This window comes from Protomyctophum parallelum, assembly GCF_964188405.1.
Source record: "Protomyctophum parallelum genome assembly, chromosome: 20".
Classification (NCBI taxonomy): domain Eukaryota; kingdom Metazoa; phylum Chordata; class Actinopteri; order Myctophiformes; family Myctophidae; genus Protomyctophum; species Protomyctophum parallelum.
Window position 1 is genome coordinate 23985444 of NC_139718.1, and position 18516 is coordinate 24003959.

The 18516-nt window shown below is 45.9% G+C and overlaps 1 protein-coding gene across 1 annotated transcript; it reads left to right on the top strand.

The window, feature by feature from the left end:
* Positions 1 to 7779: 7779 nt before the first annotated feature.
* On the top strand, positions 7780 to 17755 carry LOC310877911 (SLIT and NTRK-like protein 3; the record flags this gene model as incomplete). The annotated part of the gene is made up of 6 exons (XM_083791907.1): positions 7780 to 8001; positions 8254 to 8505; positions 8781 to 8896; positions 9206 to 10135; positions 14277 to 14496; positions 16598 to 17755. The coding sequence occupies exons 1-6, from the start codon at positions 7786 to 7788 to the stop codon at positions 17753 to 17755; spliced, it is 2892 nt and encodes a 963-aa protein (XP_083648033.1). The 5' UTR covers positions 7780 to 7785.
* Between the last annotated feature and the right edge of the window lie 761 nt (positions 17756 to 18516).

The following is an 18516-nucleotide window of genomic DNA, read 5'->3' on the forward strand; positions in this document are numbered from 1 at the left end:
TGTGCGCGCATGTGTGTGGGCCTGCGCGCTTGTGTGCATGTGTGAGTGTGTCTTGTCTCCCTGGAGGCTTGTCCTTGCCTGCAGTACCAGTATGTGAATCAGAGGTGAGTCCTCTGGAGTTGCCCTCTCCTTTAATCTGGAGCTAATGACAGAACCACCTGCGCTTCTAGCTATCACCAGCCCTCCTCCTTCCCATATCCTCTCTGCTGCTCCATCTATTCCCTTAACTATCTGATCGTCTCCCTCTGTCCTTTCCCCTCTCTCCGCTCCCGTTTACATCTCGCTAGCCCTCACACTCCTCTAATTCCCACGGGTCATTGTCTTCTTCTTGCTTTCTGCTCCCTCTCTTCCTTTCCTCTTTCTTCCCTTTCTTCTGGGTACAGTGTGCCCTTGCCTTGCTGATTGCCTCAGAGCAGTGAGTAATGAGAGACTGTGAGCCCAACAGAATCACAAAACCATGTGTTGAGGAACTTCCACCAGTCTGTCAACAACGTGTATGTTGTGACCCCTGGCTCTTTGTGTGCTGCGTGCGTGCGTGCGTGCGTGCGTGCGTGCGTGCGTGCGTGCGTGCGTGCGTGCGTGCGTGAGCCATGTTTTTGTTCTGGGAAAAGTGCCATGTATGGCCATTCAAATTATGTAAGTGTGTGCAAGGACATACACAATGTATAGTATGTGTGTATGCGTATAGTTCCATATGCGCGCACACGCCTGTGTGTCCCACAGGACAATCTCTTATGAACAAGAACACGTGCAGTACCTTAGGCAAGGGTGAGGAGAGAGCTACAGCTTGGGCCGGCCACTGCCTGACTAGAGGAGGAGGAGGTGAAGCATCCAATGAAAAAATTACAGGCGAACGGGCCTAAGGGTGCATGGGAAAGAAGGAATCAAAGAAAATTGTGCTCGACACTCAGTCTGAACTGACAGAACTTAAAAAGGAAGGAGAGACAGGAAGACAGATAGATGCGAGGTGTGCTGTTCTAAGTGATACATTATAATACTTTAATGACTCACCTAAATTACTGCCATCATAGCATATCTTTTTTTCTCACATCACAAAGCCCAGCTGTGGAATTAGAATTCCATGGCCACTTGCGCTGTTGTTGTTCATTGTGCTTGGCATCTCTGACCTTGCACTTTTGTAAGTCACTCTGCATAAAGAGCATCTGCTAACTGCCTGAGTTGTCAATTGTCATAAGTAGGGAGGAAATAAAAAAGAATGGCTAGTTAAGGTAAGGTCAGATAAGATATAAGGTCAGGTCAGGTCATGTATACAGCTTTAATGTCCCAGAGGGGTAATTCTTCAGTAAAAAGGGGAACAATATATACATATAATAAACACATACAGTTAGGATATAGGAAGGAACGATGAGGAAAAGGAAGAAATCAAAGAGCTATCTGACAAAAGGGGTGGAAGGGGGATATAACGAGGAGGAAGAAGATATAGAGGAAGAGAAGTGGCTGAAATGAAACAGCAAGAAGCCCCATCCATTTCAGCACTGGACAGCTCCACAGCCAGCACTAGGCCAATATAAATAGATCCCCTACTTTAGAGACCCCGTCAATGCGCTCTAAAAAAGTACTTCATGTGCTCAGAGCGGCTCCTGTCCCGGGAGAACAGGCACACAGGTATCTGATGAGACCTGATAACCATCTCCTCCTAGTTCCTGTCTGTTTGTTTTCTTAATTTAGGGAGCTCCCATGGTTCGCCGACCAACACTGCTCTGAGCGGGGACGTGCACGGGTGTTTTTCTTTTTTTCTCTTTATAATTTTTATCCCACGATTTTGTAACCCATTTTTCACCCCTGTGTCAATTATCTAATGTGATCCTGGGCTCTACACACCCTCCGCCAACCTGGGGAGAGCAACGGACTTGAACTCATGCTTCCTTCATGCCTGAGTGTCCAAGTTGCTCCTTTACACCTGACAGGGGGGAGTTTCCGTGGAAGGAACACGTTATTCCAACCAGTTCCATTCCCCTCCATCAGGCGTCCCGGCTGGCCAGGGGGAGGCAGTTTAGAGACCAGGATTACTGCATGTTTTTGTGAGGGTACCTACGATAGGGGACACGGGGAGAACATGCAAACTCCACACAGAAAGGCCCTTTCGCCAACACCGCCTCGGGTATGGGCACTGATGACGCGGAGGAGGAAACACGCCGCCAGCACCCACAGCGCCCCGAGTGGGAATACACAGGTGTTTTTCTGTCTGTGCAGGTTTTTTCTACAGTGCGGCTGTATAGTAGCCTCTATAACCTGCAGGCCTGAGATCACATTACACCTGACATGTTCCTGGCATTAGCAATTAGACTAGTGGAAATAATATCTCACTGCCCTAGATGCTGATGGGCAAACTCAAACACCTCTGTCTGGCATTGTCCCGTTGGATATACTGAAGTACATCAGCTGGAACATTGCCTGTGGTTTGTGCATGCATGTGTGCATCATCTGTCTCTCTGTCTGTTTGTGTGCGTGTGCACGTGCATGTGTGCGTGCATGTGTATGCGTGTGCGCACGCGCGTGTGTGTGTGTGTGCATGTGCACGCGTGTGTGTGCATTTGTATGATCATATGCATATGCATGTTGTGTATGCCCTACTGTCTGCCAGCTTGTTTCCACTGCAATGTGCATTAAGTAGCCTTGTGGGGAGACTGTAATACAGCCTAATGCACCTGAGAGCCCTGAAATCTATAACCATCATCTACATCTTCCTGATATTACTGGAACCATCTCTGTTACTGTTTCTGATAGGAATCTCTCGGGAAAGCTTCCCCCACCAAACGCTGTAGGGAGATGGAGAGTCAGGTAGAGAGACGGAGAGGTTTTGTGCGTGCAGCGTGCGAGTGCATGTGTGTGAGTGAGTGAGAGAAGAGAGAGAGAAACAGAGAGAGATGCACCTCTCCATTACCTCAAGGTGATTCGCCTTAATGCACACTGAAATCAATGTGAAATTGAACTGCGAATTGAACTTTCAGCTCAGCAATGTGCAAGACATGTTGTTATTAAATCATTTTTCTATGGCCATGCAGCCAACTGACTGATGTTTGGATGCTTTTTGAATGCCTCCCTCAACGCTGGCACTGCATCCCATGTGTCCCTTGAGGCGGGGACCCCTTACTGTTAAGGTTGGCCTTTGGACCCTATAACTACTACTTAATGGTAGTATTGATGTAAACTACAGGCTGTGATTAACTGGTCTGTGGAGGAATCCTGCGGGGAGGGCCATGCAGAAGAGGAACAACTTTGATTCGTCTCGATCTCCGTGACATCTGTTGCGCCCACTCACCTCCATATTTAATTGGCATGACATGGTGTTTTGATGTAGGCCATGAAGCATGCATGATGCACTGATGCGGGCCTCTTCATAATCTGAGGCGTTCCTCTCATAAGTCACCACAGTTTTCTCCGCTCATGATGCCGCGCGTGCTATGATGCCAGCTGGCACGGGTCGCCATGGTAACACACACACACACACACACACACACACACACACACACACACACACACACACACACACACACACACACACGCACACCACGCGCACACACACACACACACACACACACACACACACACACACACACACACACACACACACACGGACACGTGCGTACGGTGCGCACACCGGTTTCACGAAATCCGTCGGCGCTTAAGGGCAAGAAGAAATGAATAAACTAATGAGATTATAAATTATTGTCGGTATAGCTGAACGGTCCGGGTATTTTACGAGGCTGCATATGGGGGCAACGTGCGTGGAAAGTTTATGGGGGCCTCATTGTCTGTTGCGACTAGTCCGTTGTGTCCTCAATAATCTTCTTATTAATAATGAGGATGAACTGGCTTCTTTTGTGAGGAGGTAGGCCTACTGTAGGCTACAATTGTATAGCCTATAGCCTACTATACACTCTCTGAGCGCTATAATTTACAAACTATAACGTTGCGCACCACCCCTTTAGCGTGAATAACTGGGCCGCCTTCGTTGCCCATTTTTCTTTTAATTACCCAATTGTTTGCAATGAGGTGACATGGTGCTGGTGGTTCTTCATTGAAGCCCAGTAGAATTCCGCGCATCACTCGCTTGTTCATGGTCCCGTGCCGCAGCTCTCCCCGGGCTGCACTGTTGAGCGCTCGAGAGCGAGAGACAGAGAGAGACAGAGAGAGAGAGGGGAGCGAGAAGCGGACCTGCATTCTAAAGCCAACCGTTTTTCTCTGCCGTTTTTTTTATTCCTCCACCTCATTGCAGTCTTATCACGTCCCCCTGCTCCCCCCCATCCGCTTCAGCCGCTACAGGAGAGGAGAGAGAGAGAGAGAGAGAGAGAGAGAGCGCCAGAGGAGTGCGGCTGAATGTGAACGACATGTCGACAGTCGGGTCCTAAAGTGTTTTCTCGGTCGTTCCGTAATTCTTTGGCGGCGAACTGAGTGAGTATTACCCGCATCCTTGCTCTACCGGCGTCGCTGTGTGGATCAGCGAGGCTGAGGGGAGAGACAGACAATGGGGAATGCAATTGGATTGCGTTACTCTGCCAAGGATTTTCATACATAACCGAGTGAACGTCTTAATAGGGTTCGTTAATGACTAGGCTATTTAATTGGACATGCTTTAATTTCGCTCACTGTTACAATTTGTGTGCAGTGATGTTGGGAACTAATTGATTTTCTAGGAGGGCTGTGGGCTATCCAGATCTGTATAGCCAGACTTGGTCATTGATGCTGCTTGTCTTATTATAGCTGGTCTGTACTGGGAGCAGGGGCCCATGTAAAGCTGTGTAAAGCTTGGCGGACGCTCTGTTGCCTGACAGACAGAGAGGACGGAGAGGTGGACACCGGAATTATGTGACATGAATAATATGGCGGTGAATAGGCAGTGACGGACGGTCATCTCTCGTTGGTTTGCGTCAATGTGCATGACCTGGCGAAAGCAAACTCAGTCAGAAAGACTCAAGAAAGAGCACAGCCACACCTGTGTCAGTCCTCTGTTAACAGCATGAATGTGTGGTCGGAAAGAAATTACAAGCCAGTCAGGTATTAGGTATGACAAAGAGACATGACTGACTGTCACTCACTGACTGACAGACAGACAGACAGACAGACAGACAGACAGACAGACAGACAGACAGACAGACAGACAGACAGACAGACAGACAGACAGACAGACAGACTGACTGACTGAATGTGTTGACTGTGATTTGCTGTGCTATCTAATCAGTCAACAACATATAAAGTGTCCGGTTTCTTGTTATGATAATGACGTAGGCCTGCTCAATGCTGACTAAACCACTTGGCTTATTGGAGGCAGAGAGAGAGGGAGCCGGTTAAGTGTTGACTGTGTTTCTCATTAACTAGAGATATTGCCCCCCACCAAAGCAAACCTGAACACAAGGGACCTATCGGGCTGTCTATAATCAATATATCTCTACCATTCAAGGCCCTTCATAGTGATAAACAATATGTCAACAGGGATGAATGACTGCATTATTTCTTCCAACAAATGCCATGGGACTCAGAGAGCATTGTGTTGTCCATATTGTTTTCTAGTTTGCCAAACACCATCTGAGCATGTTGACCTAGATTTATTGTTGTAGACCTCCAAACTCTACAGGGACAATAATGAACAAGACTTCCTATATAGCATCACTACATTGTATATACGAATGGTGGAGGGAATTCACATTGAGTTTTGCACTGCAGGTTTTACTCAGATGGTTATGTCCAGTATGTCATCTTGTATATAGTTTTATCATAACAAGTAATGCCTCACTGCACTGCACTGATTTGATAGCGAGTACAATCTGTGGACTCATCCCCACACACACACACACACACACACACACACACACACACACACACACACACACACACACACACACACACACACACACACACACACACACACACACACACACACACACACACACACACACACACACACAAACACACACACACACACACACACACACTAACACAGATCAAATCCAGTGCTATTTCTTTGAGGCAGGAGTACACTGTGTGCACTGGGAGGGAGAGAGGAGGGCTTTGATGTAATCAATATCACATTTCAGCTGTTTTACTGGGAGATCTCCTGAGTGGCAGACTTGACTGACTGACTCGTTGCCTTCTTGCTTATGCAATCCCACTCCTCGCGCCCACACCTCCTCTCCCCTTGGCTTGTACATATCCTCTCTTCCTCATCACTCGATCTCTTGTCTGTGACTCCCTCCCTCTCTCCTTTGGCTCTTCCAGTTTCGCCTTCTCTTCTCATTTCTGCTGCGTTTCTCATCCTCCCTATCATAATCATCTCTGTGATTGCTCTTCCTCTCTCCCGGGCGGTGATGTTTTTACTGCCTCCTCCTTGTCTCCCTCACTGATGGTAGATTATTGCCGTGTGATTACAGCTATAGCGTACCATCAGGATCATTATTGCATTTTGCATGGCGGTGCTGAACGCTATGCGGGCTGGCCAAGATGCCTTATCCAATTTAGATCTCATTAAGACTTGAGGAGAGAAATCCCGATGCAGAGGATTCACATCTTGGGATCTAATCTTTTTTGTATTTGTATTTATTTATTTATTTATTTATCAGGGTGCTACTGCAATTCTCACTTTCTCCACACTGTCTTGATGTTACTGTGCTGTCAACTTTATCATCATCATCATCATCATCATCATCATCATCATCATCATCATTAATCATGCACAGGCTCTACTCTACCTACTTGGGTTGGATTAGAATTTAGATGTGACCATTAGGTTTATTAAAGGCTATTTCTTATCCTGCATGCTTGCTGTCAATCAATCTATCTGATTAAGATATAGCTAACCAAATCAGGCTAGATAGAGTTTGACGGCTGTAACATAAAGTATTTTCATATAGCATCCTTCCTTCTGCTCCCTGATTACTGTGTATTTTATGCAGCCAGCGATTCATTAGACGAAGGCATTATGAATCTGATTTGCATTCAGTCATATCCATAATGCATATGGTACAGCAACACGTGCGTGACATTACAGCTTCACTGAGCATCTTAGAATGCAGATGATATGTATTCATTGCAGGCCTTCTTTGAACTTTGTCTGAGAAGCCCCTTGAAAATGGCCACGTGCGATTTATAGGCGAAATAGCCTGCCTGTTAGCCTCTGATTGTTTCACTCAATATTTTACACTTCTAATTAATTCATTAGGTTCTCAGAGCTGAGATGTTCTCTCAGGTTCTACACCTCACCTCAGGTTATTTATTATTCTTTGATAATGTCTTGCTTTGTTATGGTCCTGTTCAAACTGTTGTGACTCCTGGGGTCGCCAGGAGACCTATAGGCATCATTAGTGCAATTTAATGTAAATATCTTTGCCCTGTTATTCTACTGCACGTGATTTAAATGTCATTCTCTGTCTGTGGTAGTCGCCTGCAGTACATCATGAGTCTGATTTGTCCTGAGCTCATCTTTGTGATTAATGACCTTTTACCGCCTAAGCTGTACGTATTACCTTAACTCTGTGCGTACGTGTGTGTGTGTGTGTGTGTGTGTCTGCTTGTGCGTGTGTGTGTGTGTGTGTGTGTGTGTGTGTGTGCTTGTGTGTGTGTGTGTGTGTGTGTGTGTGTGTGTGTGTGCGTGTTTGTGCGTGGGTGTGATTGTGTGTGTGTGTGTGCGTGCACACACATAGCATCATTGTGCCTGCACACATGTCCATGCACTGCATGTATGTCCCTATATGTGTGTGCAGTGCGGTGAAGGGTCGATGCTGGGCTGCTGCCCCAGGCTGCTGAGCTGAGAGAGGGAGAAGCCGGAGAATGCGGTGGGTCGCTCTGGCAGTGGCCCTGGGGTGTGTGTGTGTGTCCCGGGCCTCGCACAACCCCACCCCCACCCCCACCTCCACACATACGCCTCTGGTGGACAACTCTGAGGAGGAAGTGGACGAGCCGTGCTTTGAGCCGTGCACGTGCGAGGTCAAAGAAGGCGTCCTGCATGTGCACTGTGACGGACGGAGCTTCACCAATGTCAGCCAGGTAACGTTGTGTCATTGGAACGTTGTGTCATTACTATTCATGTGTTCTGTCACATACGCAGGACATGGCAGCACTATACTGCACTGTGTGTGTTATTTTAATCATGTGGGTGGGGGATAATCTCACTCTTATTAATACACTATCTCTAAGTCTTATAATATTCTGTGTCTAACACGGCTTATGGGTGTTTCTCTATTATCATATTAGTGTAATTACTAAGATAACCAATCAATCCACTAATTAATCACTCAGGTGTCACAGTCGTGGATCCGCCCCTTCAAACTGAACCTGCAGAGGAACTCTCTTAGGCGTCTCTATAGCAACGGATTTCAGCACCTTAGCAACGCAGTGTCGATAAACCTCGGCAACAATGCGCTCCAGGACATCCGGGTGGGAGCATTCCATGGGTTGGCAAAGCTGAGACGTCTGTACCTTCACGAAAACAAACTGGAGCTGTTTCGAAATGACACATTCGCTGGCCTAGAGGCGCTGGAATACCTCCAGGTAGGCTCGGGATGATAATCAATGTTTGATTATCCATAATTAACAGGATTATTGACCAAATGTCAGAGATTGCTGCAAATGAAAGAAACGGTAATGGTCAATAGTTACCAGGTGGCTCCACTGAAAGAGGCTTATTGAGCCCTGTGTTTTTGCCATGTTTTCTCCCTCTTCAAATAAATGGCTTTTGGTACCGTTCTGCTGTTCCTGCTATGTTCAATTTGCTTCCCCATTGCAGCAGTTACATCTACTTCATCAGTTTTTTTGCCAACCTGCAGGCAGACTACAACGTGATCAAGCGCATCGACAGTGGGGCTCTAAGGTTTCTCTACAAGCTCCGGGTTCTCATCCTCAACGACAACCTGATCCCTGTCTTGCCGGCTCATCTGTTCAGGTTAGAATCTGATTTCCATATTGCAAAGCTGCTGAATTGCGGAGGTGCGCTGTAAGTAAAAATAGCAGCGGATACAATTTCCAACTGTTCTGTTTCCCACGAGGGACAGAAATGTAATTATTAATTTTTTCAGGCTTTTTCTCTATTGTAAGGTGGGGTAAATCAAATAAAAATAATTACTTGAACAGTAATAATTGTAATAACTGTGAACCTTTTGTTAGTTTTCTATTGCACTTGCTCTACATTTTACATTTGCTCCACATTTTTCCATTAATGTCTACTTGTCTACCGTCCTCCCTCCTGTTCCAGATCTGTGTCTCTGACCCACCTGGATCTGCGGGGGAACCGTCTGAAGAGCCTGGCATATGCTGGGACCCTGGAGTATGTGGGCCGCTCCCTGATGGAGATCCAGCTAGAAGAGAACCCCTGGAACTGTGGCTGTGAGGCAGTGCAACTGCAGCAGTGGCTGGGTCAGATTCCGTACACGGCTGTGGTGGGGGACGTCACCTGCGAGTACCCTTTCCACCTCCATGGCAAGGACTTGCGAGAGATCCCCCGGAAGGAGCTATGTGCTGACCTCCCCGATAAAGACTTGCAAGCGGAAGGAGGAGGTCTGCCTGGTGGATCACAGCCCCAACATCTGCCGCCTAACTCTAAGCCCAACTCTCACCCCGGCAGGGTGAGACCCACTAAACCCTCCTCCATGGTCCACGGCTCCCGCCAGAACACACACACCTCATCCACTTCTTCCTCCTCCTCCTCAGCAGAGCGTAGAGAGAGAGAGAGGCAACCCCGACCGACCAAGAGGCCACGGCCCTCCAGGACACCCCCCACACCCCGCAGCCTGCTGCCCAACCATAACCCCCCTGTGGCTGGTTACCAGACGCGACCCCCGATCCCCATCATCTGCCCCTTGGGTTGCACCTGCAACCTGCACATCACAGACCTGGGTCTCACTGTCAACTGTAAGGAAAGTGGCTTCCTCAATGTATCCCAGCTCACACCACGGCCGCTCAATGGCCGCAAGCTCTACCTGAGCGGGAATCTCATTCAAAGGATCTACCGGTCAGACTTCTGGAACTTCTCCAGCCTAGACCTTCTCCACCTTGGGAACAATCGTATCTCCTACCTCCAGGAAGGGGCCTTTTCCAGTCTCCCAAGCCTGAGGAGCCTCTACCTGAATGGGAACAACCTGGAGAGGCTGAGCCCTGACATGTTCCTAGGCCTTCAGAACCTCAGGTATGATTTATTTTAACACCTACAGTACATAGAAGCATCTTTGATGTGTTACAAATTGGTGAGATATTTTGCCATGTTTTATCCAATGCGTACAAAATGCTTTTGGCATTAAATACATTTTCTGTACACTTGAGATACAGCTATGGACTAAAATCCCATTTTAGCTCACGTATTCATGAATCTGTGATTGAATGTGTGAAACTGAATTTCTGTGCAATAGCGGCGCAAAAACAATGGATCCCCTTTTCAAATGCTTCAAATTGCCTGGCATGGATGTGGATCTGATTATGAAGCTGCTTTAGTTGAAATTGAATTGAAAGGCAGTACTTCTCCAGCTGTGTCATTTGTTAGCAACGGTGCATGATGGTATGTCTCTGTGGGGGTGGCAGCCTGCTGAAAATTACTGTGTGACTGATAAAGTGAGAATGAATGCATATTTTATTTGCATACTGAAGTGTTGTTAAGGTTCTCAAATGTCTGGTACATTTCAGGAATGTGCAGTTACATGGGGGGGCTTTTATGATACACAACATGTATCGTTGTCAGAGATTAGGCTTGCGGAGATATGCAAATAGTGTATGTATGCAAACCTTAGCAAGAATGTTATGTAAATATTTTACCTCTAATCCAAATAAACAGTGCAGTATTTGATAAACACTGCAGGGAAGAGTTTATGCTGTAGAAATGAGATGGGTTCTCTATTACAAATGTTGTTACTTGAAAAACTGTGAAGCATACTAACTCCATTGCAGTGATTTGCATATTTTGTCATATTTTACTGAAGGTCTTTAGCAATCTTGGCTGCAGTTCTATTGTCCAGCTCAAAGTGACGATCACTTTATTTGAAGGAAAGGTTCAGGACTTTTAGAAGCTTACCCTATTGATCACTTATAAAGAGCCTCTTGGGACAGTCTAAAAGATTACAAAGCGGATTTTTAGTTGTTGAGAAATTGGCACCAGCCTTCCTGTTAGACAGTGGGTATGAAAGCATTTATGTCAAAATGAGCTTTTAAGCAGTACTACTTATATTGTTACTATTACCACTATACATTTATAGAAATGTATGTAACTAGGGGTAGGTGGTGGGCACACGGTGGCACAGTGGGTAGTGCTGTCGCCTCACAGCTAGAAGGTCTTCAGTTCGATTCCCTCTGGGGACGCTGTGGGCGCTGGTTGCGTGTCCTCTCCTCCGCGTCATCAGTGCCCATACCCGAGGCGGGGTTGGCGAAAGGGCCTTTCTGTGTGGAGAATGCATGTTCTCCCCGTGTCCCCTAAGGTAGGTAGGTACCCTCACAAAAAACATGCAGTAATCCTGGTCTCTAAACTGGTCTCCCCCTGGCCAGCCAACATAAAGAATGTTAATAATCATTGTATTGATGGTGCAATTTCACAGAATGAATGCCACCATTCTTCTTTCTCAAGAGAGAGCTGTAGCCACTGTAGTTGTGTAGGTTAACAATACATGCACACGTGTTTAAGGACCACTTAACCCATTTTCATCCCATCTTCATATAATTGGTCCTCACTGTGCTCATGCAACACATTCTTACAAATAGTAGTACTATAGCGACGAATAGTGGAGTAAAAAAGACAGAGCTGTGATATATCTGACAATTTAGGCATAGTTTTGTCAAAATGCGATGGATTGGCACATCATGTCAAATGTTGATGTTTTACTGTACTGACAGCTGCAAAATGTGACCTCTTGGTTGTGAGAACGGGTTGGCTCATTAGACGGTGACATATCCGTCTATTTCAAACAAGAGTTCAAATATTAAGGCTTCAATTTCTATTACAGTATCTTGTAATGCCCATCGTGATGTCCACAGCCCATGCACCAATAAGAGTGAGTAGGTGCCCATATTAAAATGAGCATTAGTGAGGAGGAACAATTATATGACAAAGTTGAAAGTGCTACTTTAACAATGTCAATATGTGTATTATATTGTTTCTGTCGACCCACTACCCACTACAGTATCATAATGAATGTTGTTGATGTTAACATGAGAGGTTTATGAAATGCATACCATCCTTATTATTAGCCTATCAATTTAACATTATGTGACATCAACCACATTCAGTTGTCAGCTGAAACAGTAACAGTTAAAGTGCATAGCAAATCAAATACCAGTGACTCCTATCACCTGTGCTGCATTAATATTAATATCTGAAATAATGCATAAGCTGACTGAACAACCTAATCAGGCCATGACTTTGTTTGTTTTTTTATATTCAATACCCATGCTTTACTAACACACATCCATCTTGTCAACAAGAATAATGGTCTGCAACGTTTCCATCTGACTAATTTCACCATGCTATCCCTCTGGCCTGTGATAAAATTATTTAACCAATATTTGTGAACAAGAACAACAACTCTCCCAAAGGTGAAAACCGTAGGTGCCCGACTCTGATGTGATGTGTGGTATAATCAAGACATACGACCTGGAGCTGATGTACTGACAATAAATGGATGGCTCTGGACTCAATTGTGTGTGTGTGTGTGTGTGTGTGTGTGTGTGTGTGTGTGTGTGTGTGTGTGTGTGTGTGTGTGTGTGTGTGTGTGAGAGAGTGACAGAGAAAGAGGGGGGGGGGGGGGTAGGCTTTTACCCCAATATGAGCTTCATTTTATTGCAGCGATAACCTATTTCCATTTCCCCCAGTACATTCTCAGTGCAGATGCACATTAGTGTTGCGTCACTGATTTAGGAAAGGGAACAAACTCTACAGAATCTCTCATTTCTGGCCATAGGGAATAATGGCAAATGCTCACTCATACAAATTGGACTGTCTTGGAGCATCATAAAAGCATTGCCAAGTATGGAAATTCTGTGTTTCTCTGCTTAAATATGACAATGGTTCATTTAATCCATCCCTGTCATAGCTCTTATTTAGTTTTCCCTGCAAGCATGTGCACACAGAGCTTGTGTTTAGCTCAGGACTGGCCGGTGGGTGGGCCAGCCGGCCAGTCCAATGGCAGCTCTGGGCGGCTATGGGGAGCCTAGCCTGACCTAAGCAGAGACATTTCTGGCCTAGATGGGAGGGTCGCGCCTCAGAAAAGCGCGCACCCTGATTGGATCTCATCGATCTGTCCGTCACCCCCGGCCCCTCCTCTCCCCCCTAGTGCAGCGCTACGTCACATCATTTAGAGCGACGACCACCCGGAAGGGTTGACTCCCACTTTTAGACTGGTTCAGCCCACGGCTTTTTCCAGGCTTTCATCTTTCGCGCAGACGAAATGAAAGCCTGGGTATCGAGGCTATGGGGAGCCTAATAGTGACAAAGCCCTGGACCGGAAGTTTACGGAATGCACTGGACTCTATGGGAGTCGAGTATACAAGGCATGAACAAACATCATTTTTTAATGACTGTGACAAATGAAAGAAGACATTATTTGAAAAAAGATATTTCGATACCTTGTGTTCTGATTTGCAAATTATTATACGGTAATTATATCGACGTCTCGAAAGAGCGCAATAAGAGTTTCTGCAATGCTGCAGCTGGGTGCCCCTCGGTTTCTGAGCAGGCAGTATCGCGAGAATACTGCCTTTCAGTCACTTCAGTGAATGAAAGGCAACAGCCCAGGTTTAATGGTCTTATCATCATTTTATTTTAGATCTTTAGATCGTTTTTTAGTAATAGTATAACAAAAACATTACAGAGACTTTAGTCGTCACTGTACAATACTTTAAAACAGTTGTCATATTGTTGCACACATACTATACCTAAAATTGCTGATATTTGCGCCACCCTCATTGAAAACAATGTATTTAAAACTCCAGGGTGTCACTCTCGAGCGCTGCATGGGTCACATGACCGCGCTGTCTCTACACATCTCTGGGACGGACCACATTGTCATGCTCAGGTCAGCCATTACACCAAATTACGCATGGAGCGCGTGACATCACATCAGCGATCTCTATATATGGGCATAAAAGGGACTGACAGATACAGATATCTCCATATATGGGTTTATTGGTCAGATTGGAGATGCAACATACAGTAAGTGTGAACTCTAGATGTGCGGGCAAAACTTATAGTTATAAGAAATAAACATGACAACAGCCAACAAGCACTTTTTACCGGTTGGACAAATTAATTGAAAGTCACTGAAATTATCACTGTCTTCTTCTCTTCATAGATACCTATATTTTGAATACAATGAGATACGTGAGGTGGATCCTGGGACCTTTAACTCCATGCCCTCCCTTCAGCTATTGTTCCTAAATGCAAACTTGCTGCGGAGCCTTCCGCTACATGTGTTCTCTGGGATTAATCTAGCACGTCTGAACCTTCGAAACAACCACTTCCTGAGCCTACCTGTAGAGGGCGTGCTGGAACACCTCACCGGCCTGGTACAGGTGAGTACTGGGTCTGGGTCTGTCAGATATTAGTCTAGCGTAGCCAGACAACTATACCACAATCTCCGAATGCTATAGAGTCTGGAACTACACCTCCGAGTAAGGAAGCTGCCCTTTCCGTTCCGTTTAAAATATCTTTAGCACTTATTTTTTATTTCTATTTCTGCTAAGCAGCAAGCTATATATACTTAGAAGATTTCGATTTATTTTAGGATAAATTTGTGCGACTAAAGACGAAACGGAAGTGGGGAGGAGGCTCCACTTCCGCTATATATTTTACTCATGATAGAGCTTCCTTTGCTCCAGAGTCCAGTCTATAGCCATAAAGTGGTGCCAGGAAGTGCGTACACAGTGGTGTCATTAAAATGCAGTACCACAGGAAATAAAAAGCACCATTACACCACTGCACGCAAATAGACATAGTATAGGGTGGGCAACATTCTTTCCAGATGGGAATTAAAGTGAGGCCACACAAAACTTAGGTCAGGATTTAGAATCGGTCTCACGTCTAAATGGGTTAAGATGTAAATGTAGATCAAGACAGGAAAAAAAATGTAAAAAAGTACAGGTAAAGGGTTTTCTTCTTTCTTAGATATTTACAAGCTTTTTCCACAAACGGTACAACCAAAAGGTCTCTTAGCTTATTTACAAGTTTATGCTACAAACTGTACAACCAAAGGGTCTCTTAGCTTTTTCCAGAAAAACACACATGGGATAACTGGATAAGGTGCGTGAGCATAGCACACACTTACTTACTGGTGTAGAGAATTTGTAATCAATTATTTGACAATCTTGTCTTTACTACTTTCTACGTGGTCAATTCTTTATTATTGTGGCCTCGAGTAGCAAGCTACTATGTTTTTCCACTCTTTATTCCTCCAACCCCTGTGAATTTGCCTATTGAAATGAATGGTTGCAATATATATACTAAATATATATATATATATATATATATATATATTTTTTTTTTTTTTTTTGGGAATAATAAGAGGGGCTAATAAAAGTTACAGGTATGGTGTGTGCGATATTAATTGTGAGATTACCATAATGACGGTAATCATTAAAGGACCACTTTTGAACCTATCTTCATATAATAGGTCCTCACTAATAATCATGATAAAATGGCACGTTTTTTTCTACTCGGTCTGTGTCACATAGGAGGCCTAATCTAATTGAATATCCCTGCCATAAAGCATTACACTTGTTTACAAGAGGGTCCACCATTTTCAATTCATCATATCATTTTGTACACTATGCACTTCTATATATACAGTGAGGGGGGAAAGGGGTGGGTGGAGTCAAGGGATTTACATCTTAATGACAGTTGGTAGGGCGTTCCACATTTTTGTGGCATAGGAGTGAAATGAATTTTGGTGGACCCTCTTGTAAACAAGTGTCCACTCACAGTTAACAGTCTTTGTATTGAGTTGTGCTTGAAATGTAGTGTAATTCTGCAAACTGTTAATAAATATTTTAATCAATCAATCAATCCTTGTTTGTGCCGAATCTGGGTTGCACATGGTTTTTTGAACTCCCTCTGGTGTTGTTGTGTTGCTGGCATGATTAGACTGACTGAGCGTCACTGTTTATTATGATACACTTTTCATTTCATAAAAAAATAAATTAAAAAAAGTTTTTTTTTCTTTTTTTTTTTTTTATCGCGGTAATGAACCCGATACCGCGGTATGCGTTACATACCGGCGGTATGGCGGTATTGCGGTTATTGCACCCAGCCCTAGTCAATATAGACTTGATAGTAATGGATCATCAAATGATTAGGCAGCAAAGAAAATATGTCAGATACATTATCATCACTGGAGATAAATATCAATGGAATTCTATAATGATACTGTCATATATTCATAAGACCTTTTCACATATGGAAAGCAAACTACTGGACTGTTCTTCAACAGAAGTGAGAGTCACAAAGTTGAAAGCAGCCGGCATCAACCGCAAACTTTTGTTTACATTTTGCAAAGTGACACCCCAATATGAGATCAAGTACTGTCTCTGTCTATTACATACTGCATAGCGGCAGGACGAGAGCCAGTTTTCCAATACACACAAGGGAAGATGACAGATTTGTTTTGTGCCTCTCCAGGTGGATTTGCAGCAGAACCCGTGGGAGTGTAACTGCGAGGCAGCTCCCCTGAAGCGTTGGCTGGAGGGGCTGAGCGCTGTGGTGGTGGTGGGAGAGGTGGTTTGTCATTCCCCAGACGAGACCACGGGCATAGACCTCCGCTCCCTCTCCATGGAGCTCCTCTGCCCAGAGCTGGAGCGCCAGGAGGACCAGGAGCAGGGGGAGCAAACAGCCACTTCCACAGCCCCAGACAAGGGGATCTCGGTTGGGTACCCCAGCCCGGGGCTAGGGCCGGCACCCCCTCCAGGGAAGGATTCCATTCCATTGTCAGTGTTAGTCCTCAGCCTGCTGGTGCTGTTTGTCTCTGCGTTCTTCGCTGCAGCAGCTCTGATTGCCTACGCCTTGCGAAGGAGGGACAAGCTGCCGTTCCGCCGCCAGGGAGAGGTGGACCTCGCTGGGATTCAGATGGAGTGCGGGATCTTCACAGAGCAGACGCACCACCACCACCACCACCACCACCACGGCCTCCCACAGACACCGCCTCTCCCCGGACCGGAACACAGCCACGTCTATGACACCATCCTGCCCCCTGAGCCTGGGTCCAAAGGCTCAGATCCGTCCAGGGCTGCACTTGCGTGTAGCAGCAGCCCCGCCTACAAAGAGGAGCTGGATGCAGCAGTGAAGCAACGACTATCGCAGCAGCAGCAGTTTGCAGGATCTACAGAATGCGAAGGAGGCTACCGTTCAACAACAGAGAAAGAGAGGGAGTGGACTCTGGACGTGTCTTCCCCATTGCCCCTCAGCACAGTCACCGGGGCAATGGGACCCCTTGCTGGCCTCCACGGAAATGGGATCCTCTGTCCGACGGTCATAGACAGCCAGGGCCCCACCCCGAAGGTGGGTTTGGTGGACTGCCTCTTCAGGATAACCGCCCCCGAGTTCCGAGACCTGCCAGATAGGTACGCACGGCCCCCACCCCGGTATCCTCACCCCCACCAACCCCCGGACCCCACCAAACAGGACCAGGCCAGGCCAGAGCAAACGGTGGTAACCACCGCCAACTCGGTGGGAGGCAGTGGTAGCAACAACCAGAGTGAGCAGGGAGCCGGAGAGGCGGTCGCCAGACTGAGGACCACACCGGACTACATGGAGGTACTGGACCGCTCTTACCAGTTCTAACAATTGTTCTCCTCCTACTCCAGTACTATTTCTCCCTCCTCGTCCTCTCATCTACTCCTCTCTCCTCTTCATCCCCCTGTTCTGACGATGACTCATCCGGTAACAATGCCTCCTGTATAGTCCAAAGGCTGCCGTGCCTGTGAGCAGAGACTGTGGAGGAGCGGCACTACACGACACTACACTAAACACACTCTGTTTATTCCTGGATAATGAGCTGAAGCCAGTTTTGTATTTTTCCCACTATTGGCTTATAAGGTCAGAATCTGGCAAGGATTAGCTGATCCCTGATCTGTGCCCGGAGGCGAAACTTTTGCAGGAGCTACTACTGTACCGTTATTATTACTATTATTATTATTTTTATGCCTCTTTATCGTACTGCACTGAGGCCGGGGCTTTTGTGGGTTTTTGTCCTACTCCCAGCACCACAAAAAGAGAAAGACGCCAGAGAGAAAGAAAATGATGCAGGTTGGTGTTCATGCATTCTGAAATACCTGTTTTGATGGGGGAAAAAAACACACCAGCTCTCACCCTCAATAAATAAACAGAATCAGACACAGACTCACAAACTGTGACATCGCGAAGGAACAATACATAACGTATCACTATCTATCTATATCTACATATCTATATGTGTATATAATTGATACTGTATACTGTATATGCATATAGATAGATAGATGTGTGTGTGTGTGTGTGTGTGTGTGTGTGTGTGTGTGTGTGTGTGTGTGTGTGTGTGTGTGTGTGTGTGTGCGTGCGTGCGT